This window comes from Oryctolagus cuniculus, chromosome 5 (assembly GCF_051225735.1).
Source record: "Oryctolagus cuniculus isolate XC-2025 breed Fujian yellow rabbit chromosome 5, ASM5122573v1, whole genome shotgun sequence".
Classification (NCBI taxonomy): domain Eukaryota; kingdom Metazoa; phylum Chordata; class Mammalia; order Lagomorpha; family Leporidae; genus Oryctolagus; species Oryctolagus cuniculus.
In genome coordinates, this window is record NC_142871.1 from 108,290,731 (window position 1) to 108,316,672 (window position 25,942).

A 25,942-nucleotide genomic window follows, 5' to 3' on the forward strand; every position below is an offset into this window, starting at 1 on the left:
GAACTCTTTTTCTTTCTTCAGACGCTCAGGTTTTTTTTTTTTTTTTTTTTTTTGCAAGAGTAGGTCTTACTTTAACTTTCACACTTCCTACTCATATGACTGCAGATTTTTGCCTGTACTGATACTGCAATTATTGTGGTGGACAATAATTACTAAAAAGCTAAAAATAAGTGAACATGTTTCAAACTTTAATTCTTTCGGTCTTCTATGACATTTAACATCCCTTTATCTTCGAAATAGTTGGGCTTCATTTTCTACAGAATCAACCATTTCTTTTTTTTTAACTTTTATTTAATGAATATAAATTTCCAAAGTACAGAATATGGATTACAATGGCTTCCCCCATAACTACTTCCCTCCCACCCGCAACCCTCCCCTCTCCCTCCCCCTTCCATTCACATCAAGAATCATTTTTAATTCTCTTTATATACAGAAGATCAGTTTAGTATATATCAAGTAAAAATTTCAACAGTTTGCACCCACACAGAAACACAAAGTGAAAAATACTGCTAGAGTACTAGTTATAGCATTAAATCACAATGTACAGCACATTAAGGACAGAGATCCTACATGGGGAGTAAGTGCACAGTGACTCCTGTTGTTGACTTAACAAATTGACACTCTTGTTTATGGCCTCAGTAATCACCCTAGGCTCTTGTCATGAGCTGCCAAGGCTATGGAAGCGTTTTGAGTTCACTGCAGAGTCAACCATTTCTAAGATTTATTCAGGCCTTTATACAATTTGTTTCTGTCTTGCTCATCTTTACACCAAATTTCTATGAAATCTCGTTATTCACCAAAACTTTGCCCTTGCCCCTTTTCTTTTTCCTTCCTATATGTAGCTTCATGCATTTCCGAATCTTCAGTCACTTCAGTGAGGTCATTTCCTCAGGCATTTCCTGACAAGTGTATCGATCAGAGTCCAAATAGGAGAAAGATGCACAATCTGTTACAACATTTCTAGCAGGATTCATTTAGAAGGTGTCAATAACACAGGAGTAGACAGAGTACCATAGAACCACAGGGATATCATGGAAACCCAAAGCAAGCAGCTCGCAAGCTATTAACACCTCTGGCCTACATGGGACAAAGGAGGGAAGGGGATGTGTAGGAGCAATGACTTCTATCAGGGAATGCTATCTCAGAGAGGGGAATTCACAAGAATGAATATTACTCTAACCTCAAGCTCCCACCTCTTTCCCAGCTCTGGCTAGGGCTCCCCAAAGCCAGATAATCTAAAAGCAGAAAATACAGCAGCCCTATTGATGTAGTCTCACAGGTCCATTTCCTGGACATGGTACATGGTGGAGCAAGCTAGCAAGTGACTTGGAGCAAAGGGAAACATGTGGCATGGTGGCATACACTGAAAACAGCGTATACCTTGTTGTTACATTTGCTGCTTTGAACTACCCAGACACATAATACACACAAGCAGAATGTTTTCCAAACTACCATATCCTTCTGTGAAATGTCATGTCTGTTTTTAAGGCTAGTACAATGGTTTGAAAACATGGATGTGGCATGATTCATGAACAGAAATGAGACACCAAGGCCTAGGACATAGTCTTTTATTATGCCAGCATAAGGCCCAGTTGGATTCTTATCCAAAAGATTGATCCTTGATTAAAGAGGGGCCATTTTCTTATATATGTTTTTAGCTTTCTTGTCTCCCTTATAGGGCTACATTCATACATTTGATTGGATATTCTAATGCTACATAGCAGCTAGAGGAATTGATACAATACTGAGTGTGCCTACATAGTTACTGATAGCATTTAACTAGTTTCCCTTAACATACCAAATATTTCTTCCACACACATACTGAGCTGTACAGTGTCTGGCAATGGCTAACACCATAACTCTGTGCTAATAAGAGGAAGCTGAACAGTTACAAGCAAGGAGACAATGGCCAAATTCCATTCTCTGGATATTTATTTTTGTTTTTTATTTCTATTTTGAGAAATAAATTTCTCTACCACATGCGCAGTGACAAAATGGAGTGTTATATAGGGAATGCAAAATAATTGTTCTATCAGGGACACCACGGAAAAGAACAACTACCCGTCACTGACTTCCAAAATCTAGCTTTCTCGCACCAGTTATTCTAGTAAACAGAAGGCAAATGAAAAAAACTTAATAAGGAGTGCAGTGCCCAGAACAAGGAAAAAGAGGAGAGCATTACAGAGTACAACTTCCTAACACGCACACCTGACTGCTCAGCCATGTGGTATGCTAAGAGGATGTGACGTCACATCAGAACAATCTTCAAGGAGGATAAAGTAGGTAATTTTATCAAGTGGCTCCCTCCCAATCCCTGACACCTATAGGTAAAGTCTGTCCCTTTGAGAATTTCCTTTCAGTTAACAAGCTGTTTCAATGATGACCCCAATCAAACTTGGAAGTCAGAGCACTGCTGGTTCAAGGTAGGGGTGGAATGGTCCCTCTGAGGTGTATGTTGTCATGCTCACTCAGTGTGAAACGTTTAGAAAACTTGAAACTTTTTAGTAACCAGTGAGCTGAAAGGACAGCAGCGCTTGACATAGTCATCGAGAATCCCAAGGAATCACCTCAGACTAGGAAATAATGTGGCCATTGTTGGAGCATTAGCAATGACTTAAGATACTAACTATGACAATGCAAATGATGCAAGCCTAGTTCTCCTGTCTCTCAAGACAGTACTGGTATGTAAACAGCTGCTTATTAATTACAACAAAGGGTGGCTTTTAAATACATTTAAATCTGTGCATACATTTCATTCCACTATACATGAAGCCCACCAATACCCACAACTATGCTTCTCAAGAGTTTCCGCTATCTACAATTAAAAGTTGAGAAGTGTAAACAAATACAGATATCTTGTACCTTTCTCTAGTAACCGAGCACAAAGGAAATATTGTTAAAACGCTGTTTTATCTTGAGCTATGTAAACATTGAATATTAATTTAATTAATTAGACTATTTAAATGATTCATGAGTTAACTTCAGGGAATACTAATTCTCCTGGAAGCTTCCCCATGTTTATTTTATGGGTTCCAGTACATCATAACATATAATTAAAAAGCATCAATACAAGGTACAGAGTGCAAGCTTTCAACATGATATGCAAATGACCTCTCTGATTAAATCCAAGCACATTTTTATATTTATTCAACTATTCCACAACTATTGAATGTCATCAGTGTTCAAGGGATTGTGTTGGGCACACAGACACAATGAGGAGATGAAAATATAGATGAAATACTTGAACTTAGAGTTTAGATTCAAGAGGAAATACACAAATAGATGATCTTTTGCAATAGACAGTGATAAGATTTCTAACAGAAAATTAGTAGCCTAAATATACAGGATGTGTGTTTAAACTGGAACTAAGGAGTAGCGATCAAAACTTCCTAGAAAACCATCTTCTAAGTTAAGAATTGAAGTAAAACAATGTTAAATCAGGAAAGCAGTGCAAAGCAAAAGAGAACAAACTGAAGGTGAGGAGATTAGCGACTCCTCAGGAGACAGGGCCATCTTGTGAATGGCTTTGAAAGCCATGGTAAGGAGATTAAACTTGATAGTAAGAGCAATAAGGAGTCCCTAAATGCTGTATGAAGGAGAGTTATGTGGATAGATCCATATATTAACATGACCACTCTGACAAGGATGATTGACGTAATTAAGATTGGAAGCAAGGATGCAAATTGGATTGTTTTTGAAATCATCTAGGGAAGAAGTGATGATTGGAAAAAGCGGACTGACTCAGGTATATACAGTCTAATTGAATAGGTCATGGTGATGGAGCAGATGTGTGTCCTGGGGAGAGAAGGAGGAAAAATGATGATGCTCAGGTTTCTACTTTGGGTTTTCACCTGATGGGAGAGCTATCCAGGAATAGAGAGGGTGATAACTCAGGTGTCTGCAGTGCACACAGAGGTAGTGTCAGAGTTGCATGAACCAAAGTGATCAGAAATATTACAGAGAATTTAGAATTTTTCAAAACCTGTAAGACAAAATTTTCAAAAGTTTACATATAAGAATATTCAAACTAGAATCTCATTATTGTTGTATCCATCATGTAAATTGCATAAATTTTTTAAATTCCCAATACCAGAAATATTTTACCCATTTTCAAATGCTATTTCTTCAGGCTGAGATAACCTTTGCCACATGAAAATCTTTCTTTTTTCAGGATTTAGATCAATTGAGATCTCTTTGAAGGTTTCTTAAATTCTTAATACTCCTCCTGCAGCACCGGCATCCCATATGGGCACCAGTTCTAGTCCCGGTTGCTTCTCTTCCAGTCCAGCTCTCTGCTGTGGCCTGGGAAAGCAGTGGAGGATAGCCCAAGTGCTTGGGACCCTGCACCCGTGTGGGAGACCAGGAAGAAGCACCTGGCTCCTGACCAGTCTTAATTTTTTTCCTTCTGTACATTATCATAATACCTGTTCCCATCATGAAACTTATCATTTAATTTATCTTGAGATCTCATGTATCTCTCTAGGAGCTTTTTAATGGTACATGGAAAAATAATCTTTGCATATTTACCACATACCACATAATACACACAATGGAAATTTATAGACTAATTGATACAGATTAATACCTTTTGCTATGTTTTACCAAATACAGTCATAAACAGTGGTTTCATGATAAAACAAATACTCACGAAGAAAATGAAAAAGAAATGGAATTTCGTGTTTTAAGAACTGCATATCTTACTTTCTTGACTAGAAAGGAAGGAGCAATTATGTGAAATCATTTCTCTGCAGTCTCTTTTGCATTGTACCTCAGTGTTGGTGTCACATTGTTCTCCTTTAGAGTGAATCCCTCCTGGTATTCCTGAATACACTTGAATAAACTCAGTAAAACAAGATAATCAGTATAGATATCAGAGGCAACACTGAGCATTGCTCTACAGTAGTTCACTTAGGTATATTTATTCTTACCAGGAAGAGTTCTGGTAGTTATTGGGAATATTATGTTCCAGCTCACAGAGATTATGAATTGGAGTCATTGAAAAGGTTATTAGTGCTATAACTAGTACTCAAACAGTATTTTTCACTTTGTGTTTCTATGTGGGTGCAAACTGTTGAAATCTTTACTAAATATATGCTAAACTGATCTTCTGTATATAAAGAGAATTGAAAATGAATCTTGATGTGAATGGAAGGGAGGAGGGAGAGGGAAAGGGGAGGGTTGCAGGTGGGAGGGAAGTTATGGGGGGGGGGAAGCCATTGTAATCCATAAGCTGTTCTTTGGAAATTTATATTCATTAAATAAAAGTTAAAAAAAAGAAAGGTTATTAAATCAACATTTCATGGGATGAGCTGAAAGATTACAAATACTATTGTACGGCACCATGTTGGCCTGCATAGGAAGTGATGGCACATTGACTGCTCTACTGTCTGGAGAGTTAAAGCCAATTTTCTGTCTCCTCACAGACAAGTCATTAATAAATGGTAATTAACTAATGGAGCACCTATAAGTTAACATACAGGAGTGACATTTTGAGATTTGATGCTTATAGCCCTTATCTTAACTGTTGAGGAACTGTTTTTTTTTTTTTTCTTCATATTATTTGTTGAACTCATTACTTAGTGTAGTGTTAATCTAATGATATAAAGTCAATTGAAAATAGATCTTTATAAAAATTGTGAAAATAGGAGAGGAAGGAGAATGAATGGCGGGAGCATGGGTGGGAGCGAGGGTAGAATGGGAAGTATCACTAAGTTCCTAAATCCGTACATAGGTAATTCATGAAATTTGTATATTTCAAATAAATTTTTTTAAAAAAAATTGATGTCCATATCACAAAAAACTTAAATCAATTGCTTCAGTAATATAATATTATTGGGTGTTTAAGAGCAAGTTGAGACAGACCTTGGTGCTTTAAGTTTCATGATTAACCTTTGCCCCAGCACCTTTTTTTTTTTAAGATTTATTTATTTGAAAGGCAGAATGACAGATAGGCAGAGAGGAGAGAGAGAGAGAGAGAGAGAGAGAGAGAGAGGAAAGGTCATCCATCTGCTGGTTCACTCCTTAAATGGCTGCAACAGCCGGACCTGGGCCAATCCAAAGCCAGGAGCCAGAAGCTTTTTGTGGGTCTCCCATGCAGGTGCAGGAGCCCAAGGGCTTGGGCTACCTTCTGCTGCTTTCCCACGCCATAGCAGAGAGATGGATTGGAAGTGGAGCAGCAGGGACTTGAACCTGCACCCATATGGGATGCGGCACTGCAGGGAGCAGCTTTACCTGCTATGCCACAGCGCTGGCCCCATCCCCAGCACTTTTTATCTACTTATTTGTTGTTTTCATTATCTGGTATAGCTTTGAAGAATATTAATCTACACAAATAACTTAGGGTTCTTTTCTAATCTAAGGTTTGTATGAAGAAAAACTAGTACACCAAACATTTCTAAAATTAATAAAAAGACCTAGGAACATTTGGATCTTTCCTTAGAATTTACATGGAAGTTGATTTAGGACACTATGTATCTGATCTAGTTTTTTAACATTTTAAATTTTGAAATGAATATTTTCCCATAGTTGTTTTCACTCACTGTGGCTCTATTTTATTAAACTCAATATGTTAAATTAAATATTTGTGTTGTAGGCATTTGTTATAACTATATAGTTTTTGTCTTTATAGAAATGATTATTCCCCCAGCCACCATTCCCAACAATTCAACTAGCTGCTCCCAGGTAAAAGATGATAATGAGGGTGTGATTTCAACTAAGAAGGAATACTATTACATGAATGGTAGAGTTTACTGATTTCTCATACAAAGTGATGACATAAGCAAATGCATTCTTGTTTGGCTTCCCCACATTGCCAAATATTTTTAAACAGGTAAAAAAAAAATCAGACTTGGAAAAAAAAAAAGGTAGATACTATTAGGATTCCCTGTAGGATCAGCCAATTAGAATCAGATGAACATACTTTTTTATATATGAAATTTATATATTGTGGGGAGCAACCCGGACTAGACTTAAGTTACTGGAATTAAGACTTATTCTATGCATCTGCTCTCCCACAATATGGCACTGAGAAGGGAGAAACAGCTTCTACACAGCTGTCTCCAGTTCAACCAATAAACTGTAGGACTTACTCCTGATTGGAGGAGAGCAGCGTACTCGGCGTGTGGGTAGCAGAGTTGGGATTGGTGGAAGAGGACTATAAAGGAGGAGAGAGACAACATGCACCAGGAACATCTAAGGGGAACATCTATCTGAAGGAACACCTGTGCAGCCCCCGAGAGAGCCGGCCGGCGGTGTGCCGCTCCCCCGCGGAAGTGGGGAAAGTGGCCAGGGGGAACCGCCCTTCCACGGAGGTGGAAGGGACGGTAGCCAACCCGGGAAGAACCAGCAGCAAACCCGGGGAGGGCCGAGCAGACAAAAGAACAGCGCAGGGTCCTGTGTCGTTCCTCCGCGAAGAGGGGGAGCGACATATATTCCATATCTGTACTCACTATTGTACATTCAGTTACCTAAAAATTAAAATTCATTTATGTTTTTATCTCTTTCATCAAGAGCTAAAAATTTCTCCACTTCCAGATATACCCTCCACTTTCCCCACCTTGCTTGGTACCTTGGGACTTATAAGGGCTGCAGCTAAGTAGCTCTCCTGTACCCCTGACTTCTAATCTTGATTAGCGAGTTTCCGATGTATTGAGCACACTTCCTATGTTCTCTAGTTGAAGAAATAAACCAGTGAATGTATGCACATGTCCCATCTCTCTGGTCATGTAGCACTCTGTGCCACAAGAATATCACTGCCAGAAACTGAAATGATGGGACCCACTCGATCTTGGACCAGGAACCGCCAGAATTGTGCACAGTGAAATAAAATTTTCTTTTAATGAATTAGCAGCATCAGGTATTTAATTACAGCAATAAAAAGCTACCTAATACCTTTAGAAAAACAATGGAATGTGCTATAGTACAAATGTACAAAATATTATTGAGCATTACAAACTGTGCACACATATCTAAGTCTATCTCCAGGGTTTATAGGTAATACAGACTCATAAAAAAATTCTCTATCTCTCACCCTCTCTCACTCTCTTCCCCTTCACTCCCTCTCTCAAACACACTTAAACACATTTCCACACTTGCACATATATTCCAGGATATATGCATGTGTGTGTGTATAAAGTCAAATTTTCATTTTTCAGATACATATTTTGATAAATGTCTAAAAGACTAGAATGAAATATTGTGGATTTCATTTTAGGTATTGTGGCAGCTGGAACAAAAATTCCAGCTAAAAGACATGCATAAAGTTGAAACCAAAAAAGGAAAAGTTGTGACTATATTATATGATGCAAAGATAACAGGAAAAACCTTTACAGTCAAAAGAAAGAAAGAAAGACAGTGGGAGAGAGGAAAGAAAGGAACGGGTAAAGGAAAAGGTACTCAAGGAAACTTTCCTGACTGTGTTTCACCTGTAAGTAGAAGGCAAGACAGTACTTCCCAATTATTTATAGTGACAAAGTAGCCCAATAAGGAGGTCTGGGACTTAAACCTGACTTACTGTTTATGCAGACACCTTAAAGAAAAAGATTTTTGTATAATTCCCAGACTGTAATTGTTCTTATGGTTTTACAAGGAGCCCTACTTATGAATATGTAATAACTAAGGAACAGAATATTGTGAGAATGAGAAATGCGTTCCTCTAGCGAAAAAAAATTAAGAAAATGTGAAAACAAGATTTATTAAAATCACACTATTTTATTAACAATGAATTAATTTATGTTTTAAAATGTCATAGCTGACTAAGTATTAGGATGTGATTTTTATTCCATTACATAATGCGATATCCAAAAAAGATGGGTAATACTTGGGATTATGTTTGTTCTGGGTGATTTTTCCATGTACAATTTGTTGTTATTCTTAATAATTATTTTGAATGATAAATGAGTGTTTTACATGTACTAACAGTAATTTCACAAATCTTTTCTAATATAATAATGATATTTAAATATGTTTTAAATAGCAAACATTTTCTGTGTTGTTTTTCTTGCAAATCTGCAATGATTAATTATTTTCAAAGTTATTAGATCAAATTAAAAATAACAAAATCTAGCTGAGAATGACAACAATTAAGTCATTTTTCAGGATGTTTAATGATCTATTAAAATGTGATGATGTGCTCATAATTTTGAAAGTTAAAACAAAAACTGAATTATTCTCTGGACTTATTCCTGTTCACCACCACCACTAGGATTTAGCTAGTTGTCTGTTATGCAAATTGCAGACCTGACAACTAAGGGACTCTACAGAAATAGTACACAAGTTATATGTGGAGAAATAGAGATACAAGTATGTTAAAAATGAGCATATGTGTTCATAAGTATATTGTTTAAAAATAATGCAGCTATAGAGAACTAGATTCTTAGACAAAACATGAGAAATCAAAGCCTTTCCTACGCAGTTCTCTCAAAGGGAGTTTTACATACCTGATCTGCCCCTGAATGACAGAAGGAGCATGGAACAGATATTAAGTAGGTCAGTATGAAACACTGCTTTTAACTTGATATAGAGCGTTATTCTGTCTCCCATAAGAATAAAGAAATGTGACATCAAACAGAAGAAAGTGACTAATTTTTTAGTAACTGAAAAAGACAAAGTTGGATAATAAAATTTTTGGTATAAATGTGGTCGAGGTTATTGCTACACAAATTGCAGTAACTATTTTGTGGAAAAATTGGCAAAATTCATCAGAAATTTAAATGCAAGAATTTATGAATCCAAGGACTGGAGAAGTGGAAAAAATGGGCCGATTTTGATGAAATAGTACCCCCCAAGAAAGAGGAAAAAAACTTATGACCCAACAAGGATAGGGAGAAATTGGAACGCTCATATTTTGCCAGTAGGAATATAAAATGGTAAGGCCTCTTTGGAAAACAGTTTGGCTGTTGCACAAAATGTTAAAAATAGAACACACATTTCAGAAAATCTACTCCTAGCTAAATTTCCAGAAAAAATCAAAACCTACATGCAAACAAAACCTTGAATATTATAATATTCACTAGTGCATTATTTCCAATGACCAAACATGAAAATGGTCCAAATGCACATCAACTAATAAATAGATGTTTAAAATGTTGTGTTCCCTTACCTGTAATTAAGAAAAACTAAATTCTGATATATTTCACAACATGGATGAACTTTGAAAACATTATAATAGGTTGGGGCCAGTTCCATGGCTCACTTGGTTAATCCTCCACCTGCGGCCCCGGTATCCCATATGGGCTCCGGGTTCTGTCCCAGTTGCTCCTCTTCCAGTCCAGCTCTCTGCTGTGACCCAGGAGGGCAGTGGAGGATGGCCCAAGTGCTTGGGCCCTGCACCCGCATGGGAGACCAGGAGGAAGCACCTGGCTCCTGGCATCAGATAGGCGCAGCACGCCAGCCATAGCGTCCACTTGGGGAGTGAACCAACAGAAAAAGGAAGACCTTTCTCTCTGTCTCTCTCTTTCTCACTGTCTAACTCTGCCTGTCAAAAAAAAAAAAAAAAGGAATTATAATTTTAATATTCTTTTTATATTGATTATCATATTAGGACCATCTAGTTATATTTAACAAAGTTGCATGTTCATTTGTTATTTTAACCTTTATGGAAAAACAAGTGGAAATGCTAGCAATAATAACACATTTTTCTTTTAAATATATAATATTGGATACTTTTTATTTATTCTAATTGGCACAGGGGTTAAATCACTGCTTGCCTGTATCCAGTATCTGAGGTACATTGGAGTCCTAGTTCCTATGCTTGTTGGGAAACAGCAGATTATGGCTCAAGTGCTTGGTCCCTACCACCAACATGGGTGACTCAGATGCAGTTCTGGGTTCCTGGCTTCGGCCTGGACCTGAAGTACCATTTGAGGCATTTAGAGAATTAAATATTGGATGAAATATTTCTCTCTCTCTCTCTCTCTCTCTCTCTCTCTCTGACTTTCAACTAGATGAAAATAAATAAATGTTTTACAAAAAAAATTAACATGACATTATTTTTCATGTAGAAAAAGAAAATAACCGAAAGCCAAGGGCCATTAATGTTGCTATGTTAGAAAAATGTGATTTTTTTCCACTTTGACTATGACCTTATCTAAATAAGATCAGAGTCGGCGAACTCAAAAGGCTTTCATAGCCTTGGCAACTCATGACAAGAGCCTAGGGAGATTACTGACGCCATAAACAAGAGTGTCAATTTGTTAAATCAACAACAGGAGTAACTGTGCACTTACTCCTCATGTGGGATCTCTATCCTTAATGTGTTGTACAATGTGAATTAATGCTGTAACTAGTACTCAAACAGTACTTTACACTTTGTGTTTCTGTGTGGGTGCAAACTGATGAAATCTTTACTTAATGTATGCTAAACTGATCTTCTGTATATAAAGATAATTGAAAATGAATCTTGATGTGAATGGAATGGGAGAGGGAGCGGGAGATGGGAGGGTTGTGGATGGGAGAGAAGTTATGGATGGGGGGCGTTGTAATCCATAAGCTGTACTTTGGAAATTTATATTTACTAAATAAAAGTGAAAAAAAAAGAAAAAAAGAAAAGAAAATGGCAATTCCCACACTGGGGGAAAAAACTCTAAGATCTATATCTAATAAAAGGCTTGTGTCCAGACAAAAGAAAAATGTAATTTTTAAAATATTTATTTATGTGTTTATTTATTTGAAATGCAAAGTTACAAAGAGGAAAGGCAGAGAGAGAGAGAGAGAGAGAGAGAGAGAGAGAGAGAGGTCTTCCATCTATGGTTCATTCACTCCCCAAATGGCTGCAAAAAGTCAGAGCTGGGCCGACCCAAAGCCAGGAGCCAGGAATCTCTTCCAGGTCTCCCATGCTGGTGTAGGGGCCCAAGGACTTGGGCCATCTTCTACTGCTTTCCCAGGCCATAGCAGAGAGCTGGATCAGAAGTGGAGCAACTGAGACTTGAACTGGTCCTCAAATCAGATGCTGGCACTGAAGGCAGCAGCTATACCCACTATACCACAGCTCAGGGTCCCTAAAATGTGATCTTTACAACATAAAATATGTCTGACTAAAGTTGCCTTCAAAATTTGATTTATGATCCTGATGTTTTAATTGATGGATCAATTGATAGTAATTATTTTTGCATAATCAGTTAACAACTGAAATGTGCAACATATTGATTTTTTCAGGTGAGACACAGATTCCCTGAACAGCTACAGCAGAAGAAAAAAGTAGTGACATTTAATTCAGTCTAATTTATTCCTGAAAACGAGGTGATTGACTGCAGTTCATGAAGTCCATGGCAAGTGTTAGATGAAATGGTGAAATCATTCAGAAACTCTAAAACTGAAAATTAAATTAGAATATAGAATACTGTGTAATAAATCCAATGTAATTCATATCAGTACTTGTCATTTAACTTGAATAAAGTTCCTTAAAGGGTCAAACTTAAATTTAGTGCAACTGGAAGGAGTATCCTAGTCTAGTAGAATGAAAACAGAAAAAGTTGGACTAAATGATTGCATCAACATTAACAAATCTGTATATTTATAAAACTAAAGAGTTAGTGACAGAATCAAGAAATTAACTGTGACAAATTATTTTTCATTTGCTATTTGCCTTTTGTTAGTACTGTGATGCACTGTGTGTTAACAAAAATTATTCAAATTCACTGACAAAATATTTATTGCAGAGTCTCCTATGGGTCAAGTATAGTTGTTAAGAATACAATGAAGAGTAGAGGGGATTTTTCTATCCTTCATAGAGATTGCAATCCAGAGAAAAGAGAAGAGGGTCAGGTTCAGCCATAAAAATAAATAAATTGTTACAACCTGAGCTGAACACTATAAAGAAGAATTTCAGGTTGTAAAAGGATTGTAAAACAAAAGAACTGACCTGCACACTAAGATTACATCAGTAAATGTTTTCATGAGTTGTTATTTATTTTACTTTCTTCTATTTTTTAAATAAATAGAAACTGGTTTACATAATAGATACAACAGTAGCTGTTAAAGTTTTAATGTAATTCAGAGAAAATTTTTGAACTGCCTTATTTTGCTAAAGCTTCATGATTATAATATATAAAGCAAAATGTATTTAAATTTTTATTTTTGTTACAGCAAAAATTTTTATCTCTCATGATAATATTAAGTAAAAATTCCAAAAGCACTGCTTCTCAAACATACAGGGCAGTCATGAGTCTGCTAAAGACATTAATTTAACAAATATTTATGAATTTTTTTAATCATGGATAAGGATTTCTGCCAAAATTAAAATCTGTGTGTGGAGAGAGAGTGGAGAAACCATGGCCACAGCCTAACAGCAGAGGCTTCACATAAAGTAACTATACTAAACACATTAAATGTTCTAGTAATGGCACAAACGACATCTAATGAAATTTTTAGATATGAGAGAAAAATCACTTTTGTCTTGGTGAGCATAAGCACCCAGGAAGGCTATGTAGAAGAAACAATGAAGAAGTAGTCTTGGCAATATATGCGAAATTAAGATAGGAAGAGAGGAACAATGCACAGAAAGGTGTTTGAACAAACTTCCAAAAGTAAGACAGTTCCAGGTATTTAAGGAACCAGAATCTCACTTGGACTGAGGCAATTTCAGGTACAAATGAGGAATCCTGATGAAGTAGACTGGAAGAGCAAAGAGAGATTGGATTGTCAAGGGGTGAAAATAAGGAACTTCAATGTGTCTCAGAGGGAAACTGTTCGTTTTCATTAGGGAAGAAAGAAAACATACATAGTAAAATGTGTGAAATAACATTACATCATTTGTGAGCTTTTCTAATGTAACTTGAAATATTCCATAAAATGAAAGTTTGGAAGATACATATTTCCAGCAATCAAACTAGAAATAACTCAAGATGAGAAAAATTTAATCAAAAAAATGCAATATGGTTTGATTTCTTGATCTTAAGTTCATTAAAATTTGAAATAATAAAAAGAGAACTATGTTAGGTCAAAATTCTGATTCTTTTTCAATTCAATTGTGAAAGCCAATTATTACAGATTTCTTACTGGAGCTTCAAAAATCAAAGATAGTTCCATGGTTTACCCAGAGTCTTATTACGTGACTCAGTCATTTTCATTACTGACAAAACCCATAATTGTAAAGCAAACATGATAAAGTTATTTTCCACCTTGGATCAATGGTATATCACCATTATTATTGTTAGTTCCTCTTTGAACCAATTTTTCTATGATCTGTATTTAAGTTCCTAATACTTTCTAAAGTATTCTCAGTTCTGTTCTGTTTATAAATTACAGATCCCAGGATTTGGCTCTGTCTCCAGCAACCACTTTCATCGCACCTTCTGGTACAACACAAGGGAATGATTCCAGGCCGACCTCCCTAGGCCCCTCTCCTGCAGCGCCATCTGTCTGCCAGGAGACTACGTGCCACCACGGAGGCACTTGTCGACCCATCTTCCTCTCCAGTGGCAGCTATGCTTTCCAGTGTGACTGTCCACTACGTTTCACAGGCCGCTTCTGTGAAAAAGGTAATCAATCTTCATTATCCTCTCTAATTCTTTTTAAAACTTCTCCAGAGGGTCGAAGAGATTTGAAACATATTGTGCACATCCTGACGGACATTAGCATAGACAAGAAACATCTGCACAATTTTGTTTAAAAATGCAAACACTTTAAGTTCAGTATTGCAGAAGCAAACCTAAGTTTTTATTTTTGCATGAGGGATGCCATTCCAAATATTTGGAATCGCCACATAAAATAGGAGTAAAAACTCAGATGTAGTGCAATCCATAGTTACTTCTAAAATTATGGTAAATTCTTCCTTTGTTACTATAGAGATAATTAGCTTCTACACTATTTTATGGATTGATTGATAATGAAATCATTACATTTTTATGTTTCACAAGCAGATACCATATTGAAATTATTTTAAGAATATATTTCTCTCTCTCTCTCTCTCACACACACATACACACACTGATCACACTAACCTTATTTCAAATAAATTAAACTAAATAGATATTTTTTTTTCTAAAAAGTGTGGGGCAGCAGGTTAAGACTTCATGTGGGATGCTTGCACATCAGAGTGTCTGTCTGCTTCTAGTTCCAGGCACTTTGCTGCCCCTCTAGCTTCCTACTGACTTGATCCTGGGAAGCAGCAGGTGATGACTCAGTGGTTGAGTCCCTGGCACCCACTTGAGAACCTGGGTTAAGTTCCAGACCTCTGGTTTCATCCTGGCAACAACTCTGGTTGAGTAGTGAACCAGCAAATGGAAGACTGATTCTCCAACCCCCACCACCATGTGTATATGTGTCTCTTTGTCACTCTGCCTTTCAAATAAATAAGAATAAACTTTAAAAAGAGTATATTATTTGATTCTTAAGAATATGATTTTAGCATTAATGGAGCTATTTATGAATCAACACAAAATTCCCCTGTTGTCAACATCAAATAGCCTCCTAAGAGGTTCTGTTAATTAGAGCAATGCTGGACAATAAAGCTAGAAACGCCCTGGGCAGATTACAAACATTAGGTTCTGACACTGCTGATTGCATGTCCCTTCGCTGGTAGCTGAAAAGTGTCATTCCTGTCTATGTAGATTTAATCAGTAGTTTGACTGTGGACACAGGGATGGAAATGACTATTGGTTTATATTTCAGATTGCTGAGAATTCTATTACATGTCCAAGACTGTATTAAATAATTCCCATTTATAATGCTAAAATGTAGGTTCTCCTAAGACTAACTGAAATTTACATAGATGTTATTCAGAGTTTTCCAAATAACCTTGTGTGACTGCTATGAATGTTTTAAATTTCAGCCAAGTAAGCCAGCAAATACAGAGACATGGTGTATTTTCATGCCCATTTAAAATTATCATGTAAATATTATAAAGTCTATTTTTTAACCAGAAATAACGTTGGCAACACATTACTGGGGCTTGATTTGTGGGCAAATAATTCATGTGCTGCAAATTATCATGATGCTTACCTTCTGCTAATCAAGACCATGTATGTTACATTCTTTTTTTTTTTTTTTGTATGTTACATTCTATGAGTAGAGGTCTAGGGGGATAATTTGGGGTGTGAATCTTTTAAATCCACACTTACTCATTTAAAATCCCTGAAAGGGCTATTTTCTTTCTTTAATTTTGTGGTACATAGAGTTTCAGAAAAATATCATTCCTACCATCCTTAGAGTATGCTTTGATATTTTAATGGGTTTTTTGGGGGAGAGAATATTTATTTATTTGAGAAACTGAAAGAGAGTTTATGTCCATTGGCTAATTCCCCGCACTTGCACTATGACTGGGGCTAGGCCCTGGTGGAAGCTGGGTGCCAGAACTCAATCCAGATCTCCCTCCAGGTGCCTTGAACCCAAATGTTTGAACCATCACCACGACCTGCATGATACCCATTAGGAGGGAGTTGTAATCAGGAGCCAGAGCCAGGCATGGAACACAGACATTCTGGTGCAAAATGCATTCATCTTAGTGGCTAGGCTAAACACCAACTCCATATTTTAATGTTAGTTTATAGGCCGGCGCCGTGGCTCACTAGGCTAATCCTCCGCCTTGCGGCGCTGGCACACCGGGTTCTAGTCCCGGTCGGGGCGACGGATTCTGTCCTGGTTGCCCCTCTTCCAGGCCAGCTCTCTGCTGTGGCCCGGGAGTGCAGTAGAGGATGACCCTAGTCCTTGGGCCCTGCACCTGCATGGGAGACCAGGATAAGTACCTATCTCCTGCCATCGGATCAGTGCGGGTTGGCGCGCCAGCCGCGCCGGCCATTGGAGGGTGAACCAATGGCAAAGGAAAACCTTTCTCTCTGTCTCTCTCTCTCACTATCCACTCTGCCTGTCAAAAATAAATAAATAAATAAATAAATAAATAAATAAATAAAAAATAATGTTAGTTTATCTGCTGTCAACGGCACGTATTAGAGGAAAAATGATCCTGTGAACCATCATTTCTCTGTGATCTGCTGAATCCTCACCTCTCTCCCCTTCAAAGTTTTTCCTTAGAGTAATCTATGCTTTTCTGAGAAAGAAAATAAATCCAGGCTTATTGGGAATTTAAATCCCAGGCTTAGCTGAGGTTTAATTGTATCTGCTGTTTGGGGTGGCAGACTATAACAAATTCAAGTAAAGAATTGAGAATCTCATAATATTTGCTGGAATTATTTTATATTATTCATATTTTATACCATCTGTATTTTAAGTGTTTTTCCTTTTAAGTTTACAATATTTTAAAATAAATTGAATGATGTTTTGCTAAATATTAGGCAACCCATTATAGAATATTTGAATTTAAGGGCATAAAATCAAAAACAGTGAGTAAGGTTTTTATTAATAACCATTACCAATTCAAAATTGCATTTTTAAAAGGCACTTTAATTCAGCAATACTTGAGGTATATGGTACACTAAAAATGTACACTAAAGGTGTATGGTACACTAAAAAGTCCAGGCAAAAGTGTTGTGGGATGGGTGTGTCCAGGTTCTTCTCTCTAACACTAAAAGAAATTCAAGGATAAGACTTACGTAAAGATTAGGGAAAAAAAAAAAAAAGGAATGTTTAACTTACGTGAAAAAGCAAAGTACATACTCAGGCTGAAGTGCAGACTTGCTTAAGAAAGTGTTGCACTCAACAAGTTTTGGAGCCATCCTTTTATGCGATCTCAATGCACAGGGAGTGGTGTATGAAGTGGGGTTTAATTGAATATTAGGTTCCCATAAACAGTCAACATCTAAAATTACAGTAGTCCTCTTTCTATGTTATCAATTAGCCATGGTCAACCACAGTCTGAAAATATTATATAGAAAATTTCAGAAATAAACAATTTTTAAGTTATAAACTGCACCGTTCTTGCCATCTCACTGTTTCCACTGAGAATAGGGGTCCTCCCTTTGCGCAGACTCCGTTGCTGTGTGTGCTACCTATCCTTGGGTCACTTGGTAGCTCTTTCAGTTATCAGATTCATCATCGTGGTATCAACCGTGCATATGTTCAAGTAACCCTTATTTTACTTAATAATGAGCGCAGAGCACAAGAGGCAATTCAAGTATGCCAAAGAGAAGCTGCTAAGTACTTCCGTTATGTGAATGAATGAAAGTACACTAAGATGTTTTGAGAGCTCATGAATAAAAAAGAAGGTCATTTAACTTACAGTTGTTCTATTTTTTAAGTTATTATTAGTCTCTTACTGTGCTTAATTTATAAATTAAATTTTATCATAGATGTGTGTATATACATAAATATGGAAACACTTTAGTATATGGAGTGTTCAGTGCTAACTGCATAAAGTGGGGGTCTTGAAAGACATCTCCTATGCATAAGGGATAAGGGAGGACTCCTGCATATGAGCTTCTCCTTCAGGAAGGAAATTTGCTTAATATCACTGTGGGAGTTCTGATTTACCACACAGTGTACTGAGTGCTTCATGCATCTTATTTCGCTTAACCCTCAGAATAACCTAGCTGAAGTAGGCTCTCTAAATTACTACCATTTACAAATGAGCAATCTAAAGCTGAGAGTTGTTAAATTACTCACTCAAGGTCACACAGCTTATACATGGTAGAAATGAGATTAGAAGTAATCTTGGCTGACTCCAGACTTTAACCACCGTGCTATCTTGCTGCACTAGTTAGAAGATCAAATTTAATGTGATGGCATGACTTAGAATTCTGAAATTGTCTCACTTTTTTCATTAGTTTACAGAAAGCATCTTATTTCAGAGAGAAAAGAAACTTTTCTTTAAGAATAAAAATTTCAAAAGTCATAAAACCAAAGAAGTTAATGTTGATCTATTAAAATCTTAATGAAGATTGTATCAATGGGATTCATCTAAAATTAAGCTAAAAAAAACCACATAGGTGACCAAGAAAGTAGTGTGTCTGCATGGTACTATCTGTAATAATTTAAGTTAAACTAAAATATAAGAAGTAGATATAAGACTATTTGGATTATAGAAAAGTCCAGACGTAACTGATGAAAGAACAGAAATCTCCAAAAAAATACATAATTGCCTAGACATCAGATGTAGAGATAGGTTGGAAATTGATTTTTCTTCACAAGTCTTGCTCTTTTTTACTTCCAGTTAATATACTGAACCTGTGAAAGAATGCTAAAGTACTTATTTTAATAGCTTTGATGTTTCACAGAAAAATGGAAGTGTAAATTAAAATATAGGCCTTAGCTAAAATAGCGCTAACTTCAGTAACAGAAGAAGGGTTTAGGGGCTATGGGACTCAGTAAGGGGTCACCCATACACATGTTTCCTGTCTCCTGGGCATTACATCATCTGTTCTACTTAATCAAATCATCCATATCCAATCACCTAATAATACTGACTTATAGAATTAGTTTGATTTAATATGTTCCCTTTTTTTCTCAACGCATGCTATCTTAATTCATATTAGCTAAACCTCATTGTCTACTTTATCATAATGTTCCTGCATCTCACCAGGGGGAACGTAAGAGCATACATTCTTGCCTTGTTTTATATGGCTGCAGGCAGGCAGATGGCTGTCTCCTACTGTAAAGTTCAGAATGACAGATTTAGAATATCAGTGCCTTGTGCTGGGTGAAAGCGTATGCCTCTGACTATTAATTATAGGATTAACATTTTTAAACAGCTCCATACTCTTTAGTGTTCTATAAAACAGTTTTATAAATAGTGCAATAAAGGAGTATTTAAATGCCATACTTTAAAAGCAAGAAATCATTTGTTTTATTGGATATCCTGTCTGTTTATATTCCATATATGTTTAAAGGTTAACTGTACTGAGTAAATTGCAAACCTGGAATAAAAATGATAGGTTTTACTAGGTGTTTGGTCTGTTGAATAAAAAGACTGCCTTGATGTCTTTGTTTTTTACCATAACTAGAATATATTTTAAAAGGCATATTAGAGTAGTCAGGATTTTTTTTTATGAACTTTGTCAGGTGGCTGAGTCTCAGACATTCCAGAGCCCAGAAGGCAGAAAAACAGAGCACTAGGAAGGCTCTTAGAACAGTGAGTTATCTCCTCTCTGTAGAACTGATGGTCTGAATCATCAGAAAAGGATCAAGCAATAGGTGTCTGCCATCTCAAATATAATACCCCTGTCTGAAAATCTCTTTGAAAGCAGAACAATGCTGCTGTATAACATTTAGTAAATGACAACTGCTAAAATATTAAGATGTGACATTGAAAATGAATCAGGATAGAAGTCAGGGAGATGGGCTGAAGGAAGATAAGATTACTTATCATCAGAGACTGAAGATTTCATTTTTAGGGCACGAGTAGGCTGGAGGTCTCCAATCTGTGTTGCTAATCTCCACTACCAGCTACTGCGGTTTTCCATCAGGAAGCACCATACTCAGCTGTTAGAAAAAGATAGCACTCCCACCATCTTGGGCTTGTTACCATGACCTACAAAAGTCCCAATTGGGTGAAATAAACAATTGGGCAGAGCTATGTTTCCTGCCTTAAAAGAATAAGACAGAATCCATTTCCTTGCCTTTTCCAACTTCTAGGGTCTGTCTGCATTTGTTGTCTGTTGAATCCTTTACCCACCTTCTCAGGAAATAATGGTGGTTCTAATCTTTCTCAGATTCTGTCACTCAGACCCATTCATCTATCTCTTTCCTATACTTTAACACACTTGAGATTACATAGAACTCAATGAAATAACACAGGATAAACCCCCAAATCTCAAAGTCAGCAGAGTATAACTTTTATTTCCATCTGCAACTTCAATTTTCTTTTACCATGTACGAGGAAATAAGCACAGATTGCATGAATTAACTTGTGGACATTTTGGATGGGATGGTATTATTCTGCCTACAGTGAGACTCTGATAATCTCTCAGGCTTATATGATCATACAGAAAAATAAGTACAATGAGTGGATATCTGGTGTTCAAAGAATCAAGAGAAGTAGGTTTAATCATTTTAGAAAATGCACTGGAGGATGTTCTGGAAGACCAAGCCACAGAATCATAGCAAGGTCATCCTAGAATAGGCTGGTCTGCATACCACCACTGGACAAGAGTTCAAACTGTTACCATGGTCTGAGTCACTTGCTCAAGATTTAAAGTATCAGGAAATACTAAAATTGTCTTATTGGCAAATCTCCACCACATGCTAACCCACTGCCAGTGCAGGAAAGAGAAGAGAGGAAGGAATAAGAAGGGACAGCTTTCCATAGCTTTCTAAAATATTTGCTAGGCCATGTAACCCACCAGACTCTAACACAATAGACCTCTTTGTCATTTCCACACAAAATATGATCAATCATAAATTCATAATGCATGTGCACACATGCGTGCACACACCAACCCACACACATTCCTTACAGTTGAACATCAGGTCTCTATTCTTCATATATTACCTTGTCTTTTCTCATGACTCCACTGCTCTTTGTTTTCTATTTGAACCCTTGACTTTATAGATTTTTATACTGCAAAAAGGTTTAGCAAAACTTTTTGTTGCCATTTCTTCTTGCAAACATATCATCAAAATATTTTCATAAACAAAGACCTTTTCATTCTCAACCAGTTCAGAAAATCAGGAAGATTATTCCATGGATGAAGTGGAATCTTAAATGGTATTTGAAGGATGAGTTGGAAGAATTATATTAAATAAATACATGAGGTGAACAAAAGCTCTGTAGCTGGATTTGTGAATAGGGTACATGAAAGATCAGCTGAGAAATAAAGCTTGGACTCCAAGTAAGACCCATCCAGCAGGGAACTCTAGAGACACGTTAAAATCTAAAACTTAGTAGCAGTATCTTTCAATAAGATAAAACACACATGAAGAGAGTTATGCTTCAGAATGATACATATGTGAGTAGAATACAGAAGGAATTACAGTGGAGAAAGGAATGAGAAGAAAAAAAAATTGTGAGTTAAGTACAATAGGCTAGAGAATAGGTTCAGAATTCTCTAAAAGCCTGATATTTTTCTAATCATTTGGACGTATAGCAAATATTTGTATTCTCTGTGCAAAAGGTAGTATAGATTCTATTATAAAAATGTATCAGCATAAATCACGCTGATTTATATATATATATATGTTTGTGTGTGTGTGTATATATATATATATATATATATATATAATGAGAGAGAGAGAGAGAGAAAGAGCATTCTCATTCACTAGTTCACACTCCAAATGCCTGCAACAGAGGGCTGGAGCAGGTTGAAGCTGGGAGCCCAAAACTCAGTCTAGGTCTCCCATGTGAGTGGCCAAACCCAACTACTCGAGCCATTTCCTGTTGCCTCCTATCATGCACAATGTTAAGAAATTGGAATCGGGAGTAGAGTCAGGACTTAAACCCAGGCAGCCTAATATGGAGTAGAGGTATTGCAAGCAGCATCTCAACCACTGTGCCAAATGCCCCCGTGATTTTCCTTAATATATTATTTTACGAAGAAGAAAGAGTGTAAAATAACATGTAGAGGTTCCTTTCTGTCCCCTTTCTTGCATCATCTGCTGTCTCATCTGTCCACAGAAAACCAAATATAGGCAGTAAAACTTCACTATGACACAAATGGTGTCAATAATAAAACAAACAATGCAGACCCTATTCTATAAAAGGTTATAATCAAAGCAAGGGTGACTATCTGAACATTTATAAGCATATATATATGCAAACTAGAAAGCATGATTTATCTTGTATTTCTATTTCAGTACTAAAATCTCCAAGAGCCACAACTTTATTCTATGCATTTCTATTTGTTTCTAACATATTTTTCATGCACATCCCATGTACACATACAAATTTAAAACATGAAATATTCTTTAAATATTTTTGTTGAGCTATTAAAATACTGTTAAAAATATATACAAATTAAATTATTAAAAGCTCATCTTTTACTGACACAGAAACAATGTCTAAAAGACATTTTAGTAATTCAAGTAAACTACGGGTTAAGGGCAAACCTGGAACTAAAACATAGTTGTCCATAACCCAAGTAAAATATTTTATCTACTACAGTATGTGTCCTCTAAAATTTTTCAGTGATAAATTCCAAGTTGAATTGTAGCAAAATATATTTTATTATAGATGCTTAAGATATATTCAATTGCATATGCTTAAAATAAGCAATTGTGTAAACTTATAGAAATTAAGATAGTAATAAACTCAATTGTATCAAATTGTTGATAGATCAATATACAGACAAATATTTAACTGTAAACTTATGAACATGACATTTGATGAATTCACTAATGATCCTTTTAATTGACACGTATGTTTAACAGTATTTTTTCTAAAATAAATATGCTTATAAAAATAGAAAAATTAATTAAAATTATTTTGAAATGATAATCATAGACAAAAGTAATAATTGGAAAAATACTTGCATACCGCAGTCATACAATAACTTTATTTTTATTGATTCTATAGAAGCAGTGTCCAACAAAAATATAAGGAAAAGCACATATACAATTTTAAATTTCCTTGTTGGCTCAGCAAAAACCTAAAATGAGAATAAATGAATAATAGTAGTTTATTAAGTCTGGTAATCCAAAATATTGTCATTTCCACAACACAAATATTAAAATGGATTTTCACACTAACTCTTGGAAATATGGTGAATACTTTGCACCGATAGCAAATCTTAGTTCAAATCATCCACATTTCAAGTGCTTATAAAATGATTATCTTAGACCATTTTGCGCACTACAAGAGAATTACCACAGACTGGATAATTCACAAAGATTTGGCCCACGATTCTTGAAATGCCATCATCTGGCAAGTACTGCTGCATCAGCACACAGTGGAAAGAGAGAGGACAAGAAGGGACCTAACTCACCCTTTTGTTTTGTTTTGTTTTGTTTTATTTATTTTTTATTTTTTATTTATGTTTTTGACAGGCAGAGTTAGACAGTGAGAGAGAGAGAGAGACAGAGAGAAAGGTCTTCCTTTGCCGTTGGTTCACCCTCCAATGGCCACCGCGGCCGGCGCACCGCGCTGATCTGATGGCAGGAGCCAGGTACCTATCCTGGTCTCCCATGGGGTGCAGGGCCCAAGCACTTGGGCCATCCTCCACTGCACTCCCTGGCCACAGCAGAGAGCTGGCCTGGAAGAGGGGCAACCAGGACAGAATCCTGCACCCCGACTGGGACTAGAACCCGGTGTGCCAGCGCCGCAAGGCGGAGGATTAGCCTAGTGAGCCGCGGCGCCGGCCACCCTTTTGTTTTTGTTATTTATTTATTTTGTTTTAGTTTTTAACAGATTTAATGTAGTTCATTGATACAATTCTAAGAATATAATGATATCCCCCCCCCTTTCCTCTCCCATACCTCCTCTCTCACTCACACTTCCCTCCTTCTCCCTTTCTTTCTCTCTATTTTTTTTTTTTTTTTAGTTTTTGAGTTTAACACATTTAGCCAACCAGATATAGCAGAAGATCTTTTAATGATCATAATATAAAAATAGAGTCACTACTTCTGTGGTTTATTGTGTATATGAATGGTATTTGAAGGAAATATGCAATTTTAATGAGAAATAAGTGAAATTATGTGATTATTTTTATAATGACAAACTTTCAGTTTATTTTATAATCATGAAGTTAACTCTCCGTGAAGTATTCAAAGTAGTAAGAAGAAAAACACACTGTTTAACAGTAGAGACAATTGCTGTAATGAATAATCAAATCTCAAAGTGTCCATTTCATTTATATACGTTCCTTTTTTTACTGTTAGTTACCACAGATCAGGGAAGTCATATGCCATTTGTCTTTTTGGGATTTGCTTATTTCACTAAGTATAATGCTTTCCAGCTGCATCCAGTTGTGTTGCAAGACAGGATTTCATTTTTTTTTTTACAGCTGAGTAGTATTCCGTAGTGTATATATGCAATATTTCCTTTATCCAGTCATTGGTTGATGGACGTTTGAAGACCTAACTCTCTCTTTTTTATGCCAGCAGTCACACCCTTATGACCTAATCAACTCATAAACTTCTCATCATTTAATATAACAAAAACGGCAACATTAATGCACCAAACAAGTAGAACAGTAGGTTGTCATGAACAGGAATATGTAAGAATATGAAGTGCCAACAATTTCCTGGACTACATATGGAGCTAAAACAAATTAATGAAGTGAAACCCATGTCCTCTTATTTCATTCATTGATTTATTTCAAATGTGTAATTAGTATATTGTTACTGATCTAAAAAACTTAGTAAAGCTTCATGGCCATATTGCTGAGTATAATGTTCATTTTTCTCATTTACTGCAGTCCATATCCTTTAAAAGAAATCACTGAGCTTTTTCCATATAAGAACATATTATCTGATAATTAAATTAGTGGGATTTAGTTGAATTCTATTTTAATATTATTTGTCACTTTAACATTTTAAATAATGACAGAAAAATTACACTAACGCATATTTATTATGTTATTTACAATAGAATGGTCAAGATTTGTCAGAAAATACTATTCTCTAACAGAAAGAAATCAATGTAAAAATCTGAAAAATATAAATTTGGGTGATATGAGAACAGACCAACAAAAAAAGGAAAGGCTAATGTTAACCTGTCTACGAAGTTTATTACACAATGGCAAAATGAAAGATATAATGACCAGAACTAATTAAGAACAAAATGTGTGGCCTCTGAGAAACTGATTTTCAGGAAAGCATTTTTCTTAACATGTGATGTGCCTTTGGCAGGAAAAATTAATAGAATTTATATTTAAAGGCAGCATCATGGCCTTACTCATAAATACAGCTTTATAATTTTAATGAAATTGAGAACCAACTGAGCAGAATTTATCCTTTAAATTTTCTGTCCTTGAAAGATGAAATCAATTTCAATTGCTTTAATATATTTGGTTAAGGTGTTTCTGTGGATATCTTTTTACTCTCTGTCCCATTCTAGGATCACAGACATTGATATGAATACATGTGACTATATTATGAAGTGATATAGAAGTTGAAAATCTTCCTTCACAAACACATATCACCCTTTGCCTTCAGTTCCCTTGACTGCCAGTTTACAGTG

General features: G+C 36.1%; 1 protein-coding gene across 1 annotated transcript in view; it reads left to right on the forward strand.

The window, feature by feature from the left end:
- Nucleotides 1–25,942, forward strand: part of EYS (EGF-like photoreceptor maintenance factor) — a 1,804,868-nt gene that overhangs the window by 1,222,080 nt on the left and 556,846 nt on the right. The window contains 1 exon segment of the mRNA XM_089333540.1: nt 14,245–14,477. Within this exon segment, the coding sequence (XP_089189666.1) occupies nt 14,245–14,477 (233 nt within the window).